Source organism: Aptenodytes patagonicus, chromosome 1, assembly GCF_965638725.1.
Source record: "Aptenodytes patagonicus chromosome 1, bAptPat1.pri.cur, whole genome shotgun sequence".
NCBI classification, from domain to species: domain Eukaryota; kingdom Metazoa; phylum Chordata; class Aves; order Sphenisciformes; family Spheniscidae; genus Aptenodytes; species Aptenodytes patagonicus.
The window spans coordinates 103053566-103067358 of NC_134949.1; the positions used below are offsets into that span (position 1 = coordinate 103053566).

Below are 13793 nucleotides of genomic sequence, written 5' to 3' on the forward strand. Positions count from 1 at the left end.
GGCTCTGAAAGGTGGACTGAACCATGAAAGACCTATCACATACAATACTGAATCCAGTAAATCATCTCTCTGCTCAGTGCATGCAGTTAGACCTTTGTCCCACCAGGTTCGAACCGCGGGGACACAACACTGGTGATTCAGCAGCATAAGGAACACATTTCTATGACAGCTTTAGGCACCGCTATAGGGAAGCAAAAGCAGGTTTGTGGTCTTCCCTTACTTTCCAGAGCCAGGATCTCCACTACACACTTTCTTGTCCCGGAGAGTCACTAAAGAATCACCAGTTTCCCTCCCAACCCCTTCTCAGATTGTACTTCTTGAGAACATGTATCAGCTTGTATGTCTCTCTCATAACTCCATGGTTCTCTAAAAACACTCTAGCATAAAAATGCTATATCCATTGAAACTAAGAAATACTTTTTGTTTACTTCAGTGTGTCCAGAATTTCACCCTCATCTTTTCAATCTCTCCTCTTGTGCAGCTATTCATCTCATTTTGTTTTGCTCTATCTCAGAAAAAAACCCCACCAACACCCAACAGAGGCCCTGCTTTTAAAGAAATGAATGGAACACTGAAAGTGAAGACACCTCATTAACACCGGTGAGACAGCACTGGCTGATAGCACGGCTTTTCAGCTGGGTCTCAGTATAGCCCTTCTCCAGTTTTATGCTAGTCCAAGCCCACTGGAACATACAAGAGTTTTCCCTCTCCCTCTCTGCAAGTTCCTTAGGTTGAAGGATGGAGTTCGAAATATATCATATAAGAGGAAATCAATTTATTTAAAAGATGTATACTCTAGGCTAGGGAGCTAAGCTTTTTAAACTTTGTTGTTAACATTGCCTATAAATTATGTATGCTTATGCTAACGAAATGTGCATTTTTCCTAGAACTCCTGATGCATAACCTTCTGCAGAAATCCATATATAAATTAAAGAACATGATCAGCAAAACCATCTTGACAACATTACAAATGACCTACTGAGAATTAAAACTTTGTTTTTAAAGATTAAGTTAAATTTCTTATAAATAAAAGGAATTGGTAGATGCATTAATAGGTAGGAGGTACCATAATTTATTTTTAGACTAACAAATAGATTTATATCTCATGTATTAATAGCTTTAGACTGTGCCAATAGAAAGGGATCTGAGGTAGCTACAGTCCTATTTTTTCTAGATTGATATAGCTGTAGATAAAAATTGAGGGCTCCCTCAGTACATGCAAGTTTGTTTCTTAAACAAAGATCCTCAAATTTTCACTTGTCTAAGAAATATGGCAACATACAGTTGGCTTCTGGGACTAGCATCAGTGAGAAGAAAGAACAGGAGCTTCTTTACTAATTCTTAAACCGACAGTTGCAGGACTCAAATGCGTTATGGTTACATTAGATATCTTAACAAATTTCCATCAGATCTTCACAGAGATGCTAATCTTTGAAAAAATGTACTCATTCCAAGGCCATTAGCATTACATTCCCAACAAAGGCAGTCTTGAAGCGGTATCAACTGATTCATCGCTGAGAAAAACAATAACATTATAAAAAAACCACTGTAATTTGTCTTTTTCTCCTGATCTGTGGTGTTCAGAACTAAAACTGTGAGTGCAGAAAGATGCCCAACTTACTCTTTGGCTTCCACAGAAGCCTGTGTGCCTTGCACAGTTAAGGCACCAAAGCAAACATTTTCAAGATGCCTAACAAAGAAAGGCTTTGCTACATAGGACAAGTCAGAAAAGTGGTTCCAAGTTGGTGGGAAGATATCAAGTGTTTCTAGAGAGAAAGCAGAGCTGCAAAGCTTTTAGATAGATTGTGCTATGCCTATTAAGTATCTCTCCTGAACCACGGATTTGGGGAGGGATCTGACTACCTGTTACTTTGCTGGGAAGAGGGGAGGAAAAAGCCAACCCAGTCCTTGCAAAAAAAAAAAAAGGAATGAAGTAAAATTCTATGTAGAGAAATCTGCAGAATCATCCCTTTTTCCTTCCGTGGTGTGTGAGCTCTTTTCTAATATAGCAAAGCAGTCTGAACAAGCATCCAACTTCCAAAGGTAGAGGTTGACTAAAGGAATTTGCGGTAGTGACAACAGTGGCAATAATAGTGTTTTTCAGGCAATTACCTGATATACTTGCTCATATCCTGCGTAAATAGGAAGCTAAGGTAGCTTCAAAACCTCTCCCCTATCCATTCTATATTTCCCAAAAGAATATACGTTAAAGGTTTACCTAACGATACCCTGGCAGGAACGGCTCTTCTGTCAATCCAAAATGAAACCCAAGACAGCATCACCATCAGCATGGCTGGGAAATAGGATTGTAGCACAAAAAAGAAAATATGTCTCCGGAGTGCAAAGTTTATAAAAAGTCGATTGTACCAACCTATTGAAAAAAGAGAGAGGAATAGGTTGCGGCAGAAGAGAAGAGAGCTGTGTTATTTGTGAGCTCTGTTCACTGGCCCCCTCCTTCCAGTAGGAATGGTATATCCACATCAGTAATAGCAAATGCCTAAGAAATATTGCCACCACCTTGGTTTTATATAGTGCTTTACAAACTGTCCGTCATACCTCATTAAAATACTGTTGCCTTGGGAGTGAAGCATCATGACTGCATTAATAAAATACTATATTATAATTGAGGTTAGGAAATGGAAAAAAAATAGATAGACTTCAAGTGAAACTGCCGGGAGAATACAGACAGGATATAATTGTCCAGGCCAACTAGGACAGTGAAGCCAACACCCTGTCTCCCCCAAAAAGTAGCCTGCCTTCTCTCACGCTACAAATAGCCAGCAACAAGCAGCACTTCGTTTCCTACGATCAGACCGGTTTGCCTGCCCAGCGTTGACTTTAGAGGAAAGGGTGCCATCTAGTGAATTTTGGGGTGTGCTCTGCCTGTGCAGCAAAGCGTGTGTGCTATACCTCCTGCGATGGGAGAGAAATCCGTTTATAGTGAGGTGAAAAGAAGACAAAAGTGGCTGGCTGCGCAGCATCTGCCTGCCCAGTACAAATAGAGACATCAATGAGCCTGTGTTGGAGCAGTCATGCCATCACAAAGAGAGACTTTCTAAAAAAGAATATCTCATCAATAACCCCATCTAATATTAAATATGCTCTGTGTGTTTTCAGTTGTGGAGAGGGTTTTTGGTTTTAAAAATGATTGTCTCAAAAATTGATTGAAATTGTTGCTCCTTCGGAGGCCAAGGAACTCCAAAAGCCTAAATGCTATGCACGTGTAGTTCACCAAGATTCACAGGAAAGGATATGCAGAACCTGAAATGCATAAGGCTGCTTTGTGAGCAGCTTTTTTGTCCATTTTTTTGCCCGAGACTCTTCAGGGGGAGATGGTTCCCATTAGTTGTGCTGATTGTTCCCCACTATTACTTTTTTCAGGAGGCAGGGGTCTCTGGGTAATCATTTTCTTCCAACAAGAAGCAAAATAAAAGAACCTGGGTTCAGGGGTGGTATGAGGTTGCACTGTTGTGCACAAAGCCGTATTTGCTTGCATGAGAGTTTTTTGATGAGAATAGCAAGGCAGAAAGAAGCCAGCTGAGTTCCTGGAACCCAGTTTCAACACACAGCGATTGCAGCTTGGTGGAAAAAAATGCCAGTCTCCTTCTTGCAACAAGGACAAATTTGACGTAGCTCTCAGCAGGGCACAGTTATGACAGTAAGGTATCACTCGCTCTCTTCTCACATGACAGTGGCTCTTGAACACTGGAGCTCTGTTCGTAGCTCGTACACGAGCAAGAGACAAGGATGAAGAACCTGATTAAGCTGTCAATCCCTCACTGCTTAGGCTGCATCATAATTTAAACTGGAATTTCTGCATTCAATATCAGCCACCACAAACATGAATCATAGAATCATAGAATAATAGAATAGTTTGGGTTGGAAGGGACCTTTAAAGACCATCTAGTTCCAACCCCCTGCCATGGGCAGGGACATCTTCAACTAGATCAGGTTGCTCAGAGCCCCGTCCAACCTGACCTGCAATGTTTCCAGGGATGGGGCATCCACCACCTCTCTGGGCAACCTGTGCCAGTGTTTCACCACCCTCAGTGTAAAAAATTTCTTCCTTAGATCTAGTCTAAATCTACCCCCCTTTAGTTTAAAGCCATTCCACCTTGTCCTGTCACTACAGGCCCTGGTAAAAAGCCTCTCTCCATCGTTCTTATAAGCCCCCTTTAAGTAGATAGGCTGCAATGAGGTCTCCCTGAAGCCTTCTCTTCTCGAGGCTGAACAACCCCAACTCTCTCAGCCTTTCTTCATAGGAGAGGTGTTCCATCCCCCCGATCATTTTCGTGGCCCTCTTCTGGACCACTCTAATGGGTCCGTGTCTTTTCTGTACTGAGGGCTCCAGAGCTGGACGCAGTCCTCCAGGTGGGGTCTCACCAGAGCAGAGTAGAGGGGCAGAATCACCTCCCTCGACCTGCTGGCCACGCTTCTTTGGATGCAGCCCAGGGTACGGTTGGCCTTATGGGCTGCGAGTGCACATTGCCGGCTCATGTCCAGCTTTTCCTCCACCAGTACCCCCAAGTCCTTCTCAGCAGGGCTGCTCTCAATCCCTTCATCCCCCAGCCTGTATTGATACTGGGGGCTGCCCCGACCCGGGTGCAGGACCTTGCACTTGGCCTTGTTAAACCTCATGAGGTTCACACAGGCCCACTTCTCGAGCTTGTGCAGGTCTCTCTGGATGGCATCCCGTCCCTCTGGCGTGTCAACCGCACCACTCAGCTTGGTGTCATCTGCAAACTTGCTGAGGGTGCACTCGATCCCACTGTCTATGTCACTGATGAAGATATTAAACAGTACCGGTCCCAATACGGACGCCTGCGGGACGCCACTCGTCACCAGTCTCCACCTGGACATTGAGCTGTTGACCATGAATGGCTCTTTTTTAAGTGCAAAAAGAACCTATCCTGTAAATAAAATACAGTAAATAAATCTATTTGCAGCTTTCCTGTATGTCTTAAAGGCTTTTTTCCAAAGTGTTATGCATTTCATCATATTACATGGAATAATTTCTATTTTATTAATCTGCCTTGACATAAAAGGCAATATCCACACTGAAATGAATTGACTCAGACTGGAAAGTACAGTAGCAAGCATGCTGTTTTATCTGCTTAAAAACATATGGTTAGACTACTTACATAGAGAAGTATTTCAAAATTTATAATTGCATGTACAAATACAAAGAAAATAAAACCCACCTTGCATGAAATCAAGACTATAATAAACTTCTAAAGCCTTGTGCAGTTTGCCAGAAAGTATAGTTCATGATCTATAGGGAGAAATAAAAACCTGTCTGGGGTAGATATCTGTATTTAAACAATGTAGCACTGACATAAAGGGATTTTTTTGTGCAACTTTATCTATAAACATAGAACATTAAGCAAACCATGAATTAGACCTCAATAGGTTATAAATGCTCTCATGCAGAAATCTTATAGTTAGTAGACTTTAATGACATTTTACAGCTCCAAAAAGGAGGAGATTTTAGACAATAAAACACACTGGGGTTCCTCTTGTTTGCTTTCTAGTACTTGACCCTTTAGGGTTTGCATTTTCAAGCTTTTCTATATAACCAGGAACCAAAGATTCCTGTAAATCCAATATTCCAGTGGCTTTCAGAGAAGCACCACGATTTTGCAAGAGCTCACAACAGCATATATTTGGTTGTGCATTTTTTTCAGGTTCTTTTTGTCAGATGTTAAGTTACAAGTATTATTATGGCCTTCTAATATCAAGAAAGTGTTACACTGGTAATGTGAAGAGAACTGAGGACCGAGGCCAACAGACCAGTTTGATTGACAGATCTCATTTTAACTGAGATCTCTCAGCAATTACAGTCATTTATTAGCAACAAATTTAAATGTGAAAGACATTCTGCATGATTGTGTCCTGTGCTTCTTTCTTTTAATGACAGGGGCTTACTATACCAGTACTGCTGTAAAAAGCTAGTCCACTGGAAGCACTGAATTCTTCGATGAAAAACTGGGAGAGGGAGATGTGCTCATCTGTGCTTAGGGACTTGTTTCCATGTTTCCAGTATAACATCAGATCATCTTCATTGTATGCATCTATGAGATAGTAAAAACAAAATCACCTCTTCTGCTGGAATAATGCCTGTTTTCTTTTCTTAGGGATAGGAGACCACTCAAACAATTTGGGAAAACCCCAAAGAAACATTTTTTTCACACCAATTTGCCAGTTAGTTGACATGGAAAAATTTGCAAAGACCACATTCCACCTTGTTCCAAGTGAAGCCCAGTCCTGTGCCCTGCCAGCAGCTTACCTGACAGAAGGGGGACATGGGCATGCTCAGGGTCACAAGGCACATGCGATTGGACCTCTGGAGCTGCCACACTGAGCAGACTGCCTGAACACTAGGGATCTGTTCTCTTTTCCAAGACTAAACAACAAACCAGCATCCCAGTTTTACTCACAATACAAATAAGAATAAATTCTGAGGTATCAAAAGGCTCTGCAAAACAGAACTACCTTTTGTTGTCCAGCTTTACAGTTTACTACAGACAACTGAGTCAGGGGTGAGAAAGCAGACATTTCACAGTAACACAAGCACTCAGTTTCATTTTTCCATGAGGTCAAATATTGACATCTTATTTTACTTTTAACTTGCACTTTTTTCTCAGAAAAAAACCATGATTTTTGACAGAGGAAACATTTTTAGATTTAGGCCTTGGAATACCAACCCAGTTGAAACAAAGCAGTGTGCATCATGGTTTTTCTATCTTCCCAAAGCTCACCGAGTTCTGGAAAGATCCCAAACTGGCCACAGTTTAATATGTACAGGTTGAAGGGTTCAGGTCACACACCAAAATAAGTGAAAAAGGTATTATGAACAAGATGGAGTGTTGGTAAGAATGCACATGTGAAGAACAGGTATGAATTAAACTTACAGCTTTCCAGTTCTAAAGAACAGTTCTGAGTGTCCAGAGGAAACCTACTGAAATCCATGAAACACATAGCAGAAACTGTTATTCTGCAGAAAGGAACAGAAAAACAGAAATTAAATGAAAAATTTCATACTTTCTTAGGGTTGTGCAGACATCTTCGTGAGATGCCCAACCAACTGGCTGTTTAGAATCATAATGATTGAGTTTTTCTACTTTTTTTAGATGCTTCTAAAATTGCTTCAAGATAGTGAGATAAAACTAAATCAGTGAGAGAACCATGTTTTTAAAACATAAATAATCTTTCTTATTAAGTACTTTACCTTCAATTTTTAAACCCTTTACTGGCCTGATCCTTCATTAGCCTTTCACACATTTTGCTTTGAAGGGTTACACTTACGAAGATTAACAAGGAGAGTTCACATTTCTTGACTGGATTTCTCACAGATTGGAGTAGATAATATTACAGATTAGAGCACATATTATTCCAACTGCTATTTTCCCAGCTAGAAGGGTTATAATATTTAATTGCATAAAAAGATAAGCTGCAATTTCTGGAAGCCTACTCTCCTCTTCAACACCATGGAAATGCCTTATACTCTAAAAAACTTAGGGAAATCTAGGCAAAGACATTATTTTGCATTCCACCTGCTTTTTCACAAATGTTTAGAAGGTAAATGTGCCTTGACATTTTAACCAATAAACAAAAAAAGGCTAGAGGCATGGTAAATATGGTAAATATTGCCAAATTTCTCTTTCTTGTCACAGCTTGCATGTCACTTGATGTTTTAGTTTGATTTTTCAGTTTTTCCCAAACTGAATCCTACAGGGATTTAAGTGATAAGCGATATACTGGGTATATAAGTGATCTTTGAAAACTTGTGATTGGTAATCACACTGTAGCTGAATTTTTACAAGTGTAAGATTTTACTGGCTTGAAATGAGATTGTAAGAGTGGTACATCTTTAAAATCATGCATAAGACTTCCAACTATGGATGTTGTTTCCACCTTTTAGCTATTGACTAAAGGATCAGGGGAACAACAAGAAAATGTTGATTGAAAAAAAAAGAAAGACTTTTAGCAACAAATCTGGATTTTTGTTCCGCTTTGTTTCAATAAAATCCTGGATGCTAGGCACTGAAGAAAAACTGTGGGATATGCAGATTTCTTGCAAATAAGTATTTAGAATATAATCTACCCACTGCATGTAAAACTGGCAATACAAAAAGGGTGTTTTAATGAGCATCTGATTCTTTAGGAACATACACATTAACAGCACTCAGGCTAGAAACACATTGCTTCACCTTAATCATTTTAAAACCTTGGTTCACCAGCCTTTAGGTCACTCCTTTCCCTGCCTCTCAGTTTGATAAGAACTGATAGAGAAGGAAAGGAACAGGACAGGGCACCTGCCCTTCCTGCTTATGTCCAGTGTCGTGGTTCAACCCCAGTTGGCAACTGAGCACCACACAGCCGCTCGCTCACTCCCCGCCCCCACAGTGGGATGGGGGAGAGAATCGGAAGAGTAAAAGTGAGAAAACCCGTGGGTTGAGATAAGAACAGTTTAATAATTGAAATAAAGTAAAATAGTAATAATAATAATACTAATAAAAGAATATACAAAGCAAGTGATGCATGATGCAATTGCTCACCACCCGCCGACCGATGCCCAGCCAGTCCCCGAGCAGCGGCCCCCCCAGCCAACTCCACCCAGTTTATATACTGAGCATGACGTCACACGGTATGGGATATCCCTGTGGCCAGTTTGGGTCAGCTGTCCTGGCTGTGCCCCCTCCCAGCTTCTTGTGCACCTCCAGCCTTCTCAGTCAGTAGAGCGTGGGAAGCTGAAAAGTCCTTGACTAGTGTAAGCACTACTTAGCAACAACTAAAACATTGGTGTGTTATCAATGTTATTCTCAACCTAAATCCAACACGCAGCACTGTACCAGCTACTAGGAAGAACATTAACTCTATCCCAGCCAAAACCAGGACACCAGGAAGAAATCCACAGGTTTGGTAGGAATTTTGGGGCTTTGCTATTCACCGGCACAGGAAGGTGAGGCTGGCTGCAAGCTCACCTGTCAGAGCAAGGAGTCACCCAGTACACACCATCTGGTAATGCAGGGTTAGGGAAAGATAACTGTGGGAGCAGAGAGGACGAGGGCAAGGAAGAAAAGTAGAGCACCAGCTTGCAAATGTGATGCAGGACACAGGGCAAGGGCTCCCATCACAGAGGGGATTCTGAGCAATGAGCAAACAGAGCAAATCGATTCACAGTGTCTGTCCCTCAGCTCTACCTCCTCCTTTTCCTTCCCTCCAATCTCGCTTTTTTCTTTCTCTCCATTTCTGTCCTTCCCATCACATGCTCCCTTTGGTTTGTAACTATTTGTGCACGATTTCTTGCTGTTAATCTTGATGACGCTTTACCTCTCCAGCAAGCTGACAGAGTGTGTTTGCCCATCTTATGCCTCTTCGCCACTCTTCCTTCCCCTAGCTGAATGTATGTCATACCCCTCACATGGAGAACCACTGCTGTAAGCCTTAGTGTAGTAGTGTAGTTCCCCTGATCCCTCTCTCTCTCATGAAGCATGGAAATGAATATAGCGACAAAATGCATACTTCACCTCATTGTTTCTTACTGGTCAGTGTGATTCTTGAACACACGCTATTTTAAAGTGGTGTACAGCTGTTGTTGTGAGGGTTTCCGCATGTCTTCATGAAAGGGTAGATAAATTCATTACTTGTAGGAACAATTATTACATAGCCAAAATCTCAGGTACTTGCATAAATCTTCAGACTACCCAGATTCAGTGAAATATCACCTCTGTGCACAGGCCTAATTAATGTGATTTCTGCAATGCACAGGCCTCAGGGCCTTTACCCTAGGGGGGAAATTCCTCCATTAAAACTATTTCTGCCACATCATCCAAATCTGCTTCATAAAGAAAAGCAATAACATGTAGATAGAAGGGAGACACATTTAATGACCTTGCTGTTCCAGTCCTGAAATTGCTGTTTCACTTTGCAGTTCCCTGTAGTCACACAACACGCCTACCTAACATTGCTGGTATCAGCACCAATAATCTGCCCTCCGTGCCTATCTGGAGCCCCGATTAATATCAATGGCATGTTTACAGGTATCCCAGGGTGAAAGTAGCTGAGACAGACAGTTTTAAAAGACTCAGAGGAGAAAAAAACACATTTGTTTTTTGCTAATAATTTGGGCTTTACTGTACTTAACAGTAAAACTACTGCAATATTGCTAAAACCACTGGCAATGAATTAACACTTGATAAACTTCAGTGTTATTTACAACAGATGAAAAAACTGCCATTATCCTGTGACAGGAAACAATATGTGAATGATAGAAAAATATGTTATCTACATGTTATCAATCCTAAATTTATTTTCCCACTGGTACCCTGGTCACCAGTTCCCATTATCTGATGCCAGGGGATTAATGTCAGTCCAGTATCAGAATCTTAATGGCAAGTATTTCCAGTAATTTCTCGCTGTACAGACTACTGGTCCACAATTGCAGTCACGTATTTTCTTATAAAGGGTATTGTTCTTACCGTAGACTGAAGAGTACATTGCCATCAGGGTATACTCGGAGCATGACGTTTTCCACAGTTGTATCATGGATGAAAGATCTCTTGGAGTGTACAAAAAATACATCAGGTACCCAGATCTTTTTTATCAGTCTTCCATCAAAAGTCATACTTTTGTTTCTGTTACTACGAAATGAAAGTCTCTCATCCTTCCAGTAATGTCTGAGATATAAAGTCATTGTGAAGTCCTTTGTTTAATTAAAAATAAAAGAAGACAATGCTTGTTTTATTCACATACAGTAGAAAACAGTACAAAGTAATCAACTCATGCAAAGGATCAATTTCTTCTCTGGACATTATCTCGAGGATCCTCAATGAGAGGCATCAAACGCCACTCCAAGAGTTTAAATAGAGATTAGAACTACCTTTGAGATATGGGCTGTTTGCCTTATCACTGGTGTTCGAGTCTGAGGTTCATACTTTGTTTATACTTACATAAAACTTTTACAGATTTCAGTGGTCTGCTGGATTGGGCCATCAGTGAAGTGATAAAGAAACTTTAAAACCAACTAAAGCCAAATGGAAACAGGTTTCCTTTGGAAACCTTCACGAGCTTTTCCCAGAATGGACTGTGGTTCCTTTACAAAGGGATTAATTTGAGTTCTTCATGAGCATTAAGTCAATTTGTAAAATCCATTAATCTGTCCATTTTGCACAAATATTGCACAGGGGGTTTAGATTAGTACATTTATGAATGAAATGCATCATAAAGAAACAATATGATGAATTTCATAAGAGTAAACAATCCAATTTTACAAGAATTACAATTTTTTTTAATATGAAAGATTGTTACAAATATTTTATCATCCTATTTAGAGAAATAACATGACTGCAAATATACATGTGGAAAGAGACGGAGAGGATGCTGCAAACCCGGTCTGAGCTTCTGCACAGCCTGACTGCTCTGTGCTCACCTATATAACTTTTGCATTATTAGGCAGACATCATTTATCTCAGTAGAACAATTACTTCTGATAAGAATACTGGGAAGATACTTAGATATTCCCCTGTAATATGATTTTATGCCCCTGTAATATGATTTTATGATTTGGGTAGGTTTGCAAAGGAATGCAGGGGTTCATACTGACAGATCCCATTGCAAACTCAACACCTACGACTAGAGCTACACTCACTGTGAAAAGATGTTGTAAATGAGATCTCTCTGCAAAGTTAACATGCCCTGCTATTCTAGGACAGAGCAACTTGGCACTAGTGTCTGGGTGGCATCAGTGGTGACAATTTCGGCCAAGGAATGAACAGCCTGCATTCCAGTGCTACAGGTCCTTGACTGCAGTGAGGGTGTCTCCTTCCTAGGACCATTCCTGGAACTGTTTTTTCTATTTCCATGGCTCCACCCATGCCAGAAATGATGGGAATATTCAGATCTGCATAAGCAAAGGACACGAAGCCTCGGGAGTGTTGATCTGCTGGAGGGTAGGAAGGCTCTGCAGAGGGACCTGGACAGGCTGGATCGATGGGCCCAGGCCAACTGTATGAGGTTCAACAAGGCCAAGTGCCGGGTCCTGCACTTTGGCCACAACAACCCCATGCAGCGCTACAGGCTTGGGGAAGAGTGGCTGGAAAGCTGCCCAGCAGAGAAGGACCTGGGGGTGCTGGTTGACAGCCGGCTGAACATGAGCCGGCAGTGTGCCCAGGCGGCCAAGAAGGCCAATGGCATCCTGGCCTGTATCAGAAATAGTGTGGCCAGCAGGAGTAGGGAAGTGATGGTGCCCCTGTACTCGGCACTGGTGAGGCCGCACCTCGAATACCGTGTTCAGTTTTGGGCCCCTCACTACAAGAAGGACGTTGAGGTGCTGGAGCGTGTCCAGAGAAGGGCAACGAGGCTGGTGAAGGGTCTGGAGAACAAGTCTTATGAGGAGCGGCTGAGGGAACTGGGGTTGTTTAGCCTGGAGAAAAGGAGGCTGAGGGGAGACCTCATCGCTCTCTACAACTACCTGAAAGGAGGTTGTAGCGAGGTGGGTGTTGGTCTTTTCTCCGAAGTAACAAGTGATAGGACGAGAGGAAATGGCCTCAAGCTGCGGCAGGGGAGGTTTAGATTGGATGTAAGGAAAAATTTCTTTACTGAAAGAGTGGTGAAACATTGGAACAGGCTGCCCAGGGAAGTGGTGGAGTCCCCATCCCTGGAGGTATTTAAAAGACGTGTAGATGAGGCGCTTAGGGACATGGTTTAGTGGGCATGGTGGTGTTGGGTTGACGGTTGGACTCGATGATCTTAGAGGTCTTTTCCAACCTCAATGATTCTATGATTCTATGATTCTATCCAACATGCAGAGCACTAAGAGCTCATGTGGAAGCTCATGGGGCTTACTGAATGGTTGGCTTTTTCAAATCAGAGCACTATCCACTCTGATCTGTTCCTCTTGCCCAGGGAGAAATTCAACATGTGCTCCTATATAACACTTACTAGTTTAAATTAGAATGACTTGCATGCTTCAAGGCAAGGTTGTGCTCTTTAAGGGTTTGCTTTCTTTAACTGTATTATTCTATATCATCCAGCTGGATATTTCTGAGACCCTGAATTTTGGCTGAAATTCTTTATTCCAGTTCTACTAACCAACTTACCATGTCAACTTCAGATATGCTGTCAATGCTTTCTACCTGCACATCAATGCCCACAGGTATTGGCGACCCTTCAATGTAACAGAATGAAAGAGTGATGAGGAGCATAAATCCATATTTTTAAAGGGAAGCCTGTGTATTAGCAACATACAGAGAGTACCCCATCCCAGCATTTACTATGGTCTGTCCACCTTAGTACACTGAATGAGAAAGTCCATGGCAACAAAGTAAAACCCGATGCTGAACAGTTGTAAAAATAAGTACAAAATCTTCAGTGATCTTTTTGCAGCCAGACTAGTTGTTATTGGCATTGCAATTTGGACAGCAGTGACAGCTTCCTTGTGGTGCCAAAGCTAATGAACTTCTTGGAGTGCTATTTAGAACTGTCATAGGGAAAAGCTAAGTAAATATATCAAATACATCAAAGATTGCAAAGCTTACTTACCAGTTCCAATGCTTATTCCCACACTTATAAACAAAATATCTATTATGCCTCCTAATTATCTTTAGTTACTTAACTATTCAAAGTTTGGCACAGATATTTGTGAAAAAGGATTGCTTGCTCACTACCTTGTAAGGGAAAAGCTGTACACATACATGTTGTGATGGAGTGTTGTGTGTTACTGAGTACATAATTTATTATCAAGTACAATACATACCAAACTGCGCTAGGTGACTTTATTTTATACACTACCC

At 41.4% G+C, this 13793-nt stretch overlaps 1 protein-coding gene across 1 annotated transcript in view; it reads right to left on the reverse strand.

Annotated features, from left to right (window-relative positions):
- The window catches only part of GABRR3 (gamma-aminobutyric acid type A receptor subunit rho3), a 33333-nt gene that overhangs the window by 1687 nt on the left and 17853 nt on the right, over positions 1-13793 (reverse strand). The window contains exons 3-7 of the mRNA XM_076351090.1: positions 13101-13168; positions 10482-10705; positions 6912-6994; positions 5931-6071; positions 2219-2371 (exon numbers count right to left, since the gene is read on the reverse strand). Coding sequence (XP_076207205.1) covers positions 2219-2371; positions 5931-6071; positions 6912-6994; positions 10482-10705; positions 13101-13168 — 669 coding nt within the window. The remainder of the gene's footprint in view (positions 1-2218; positions 2372-5930; positions 6072-6911; positions 6995-10481; positions 10706-13100; positions 13169-13793) is intronic.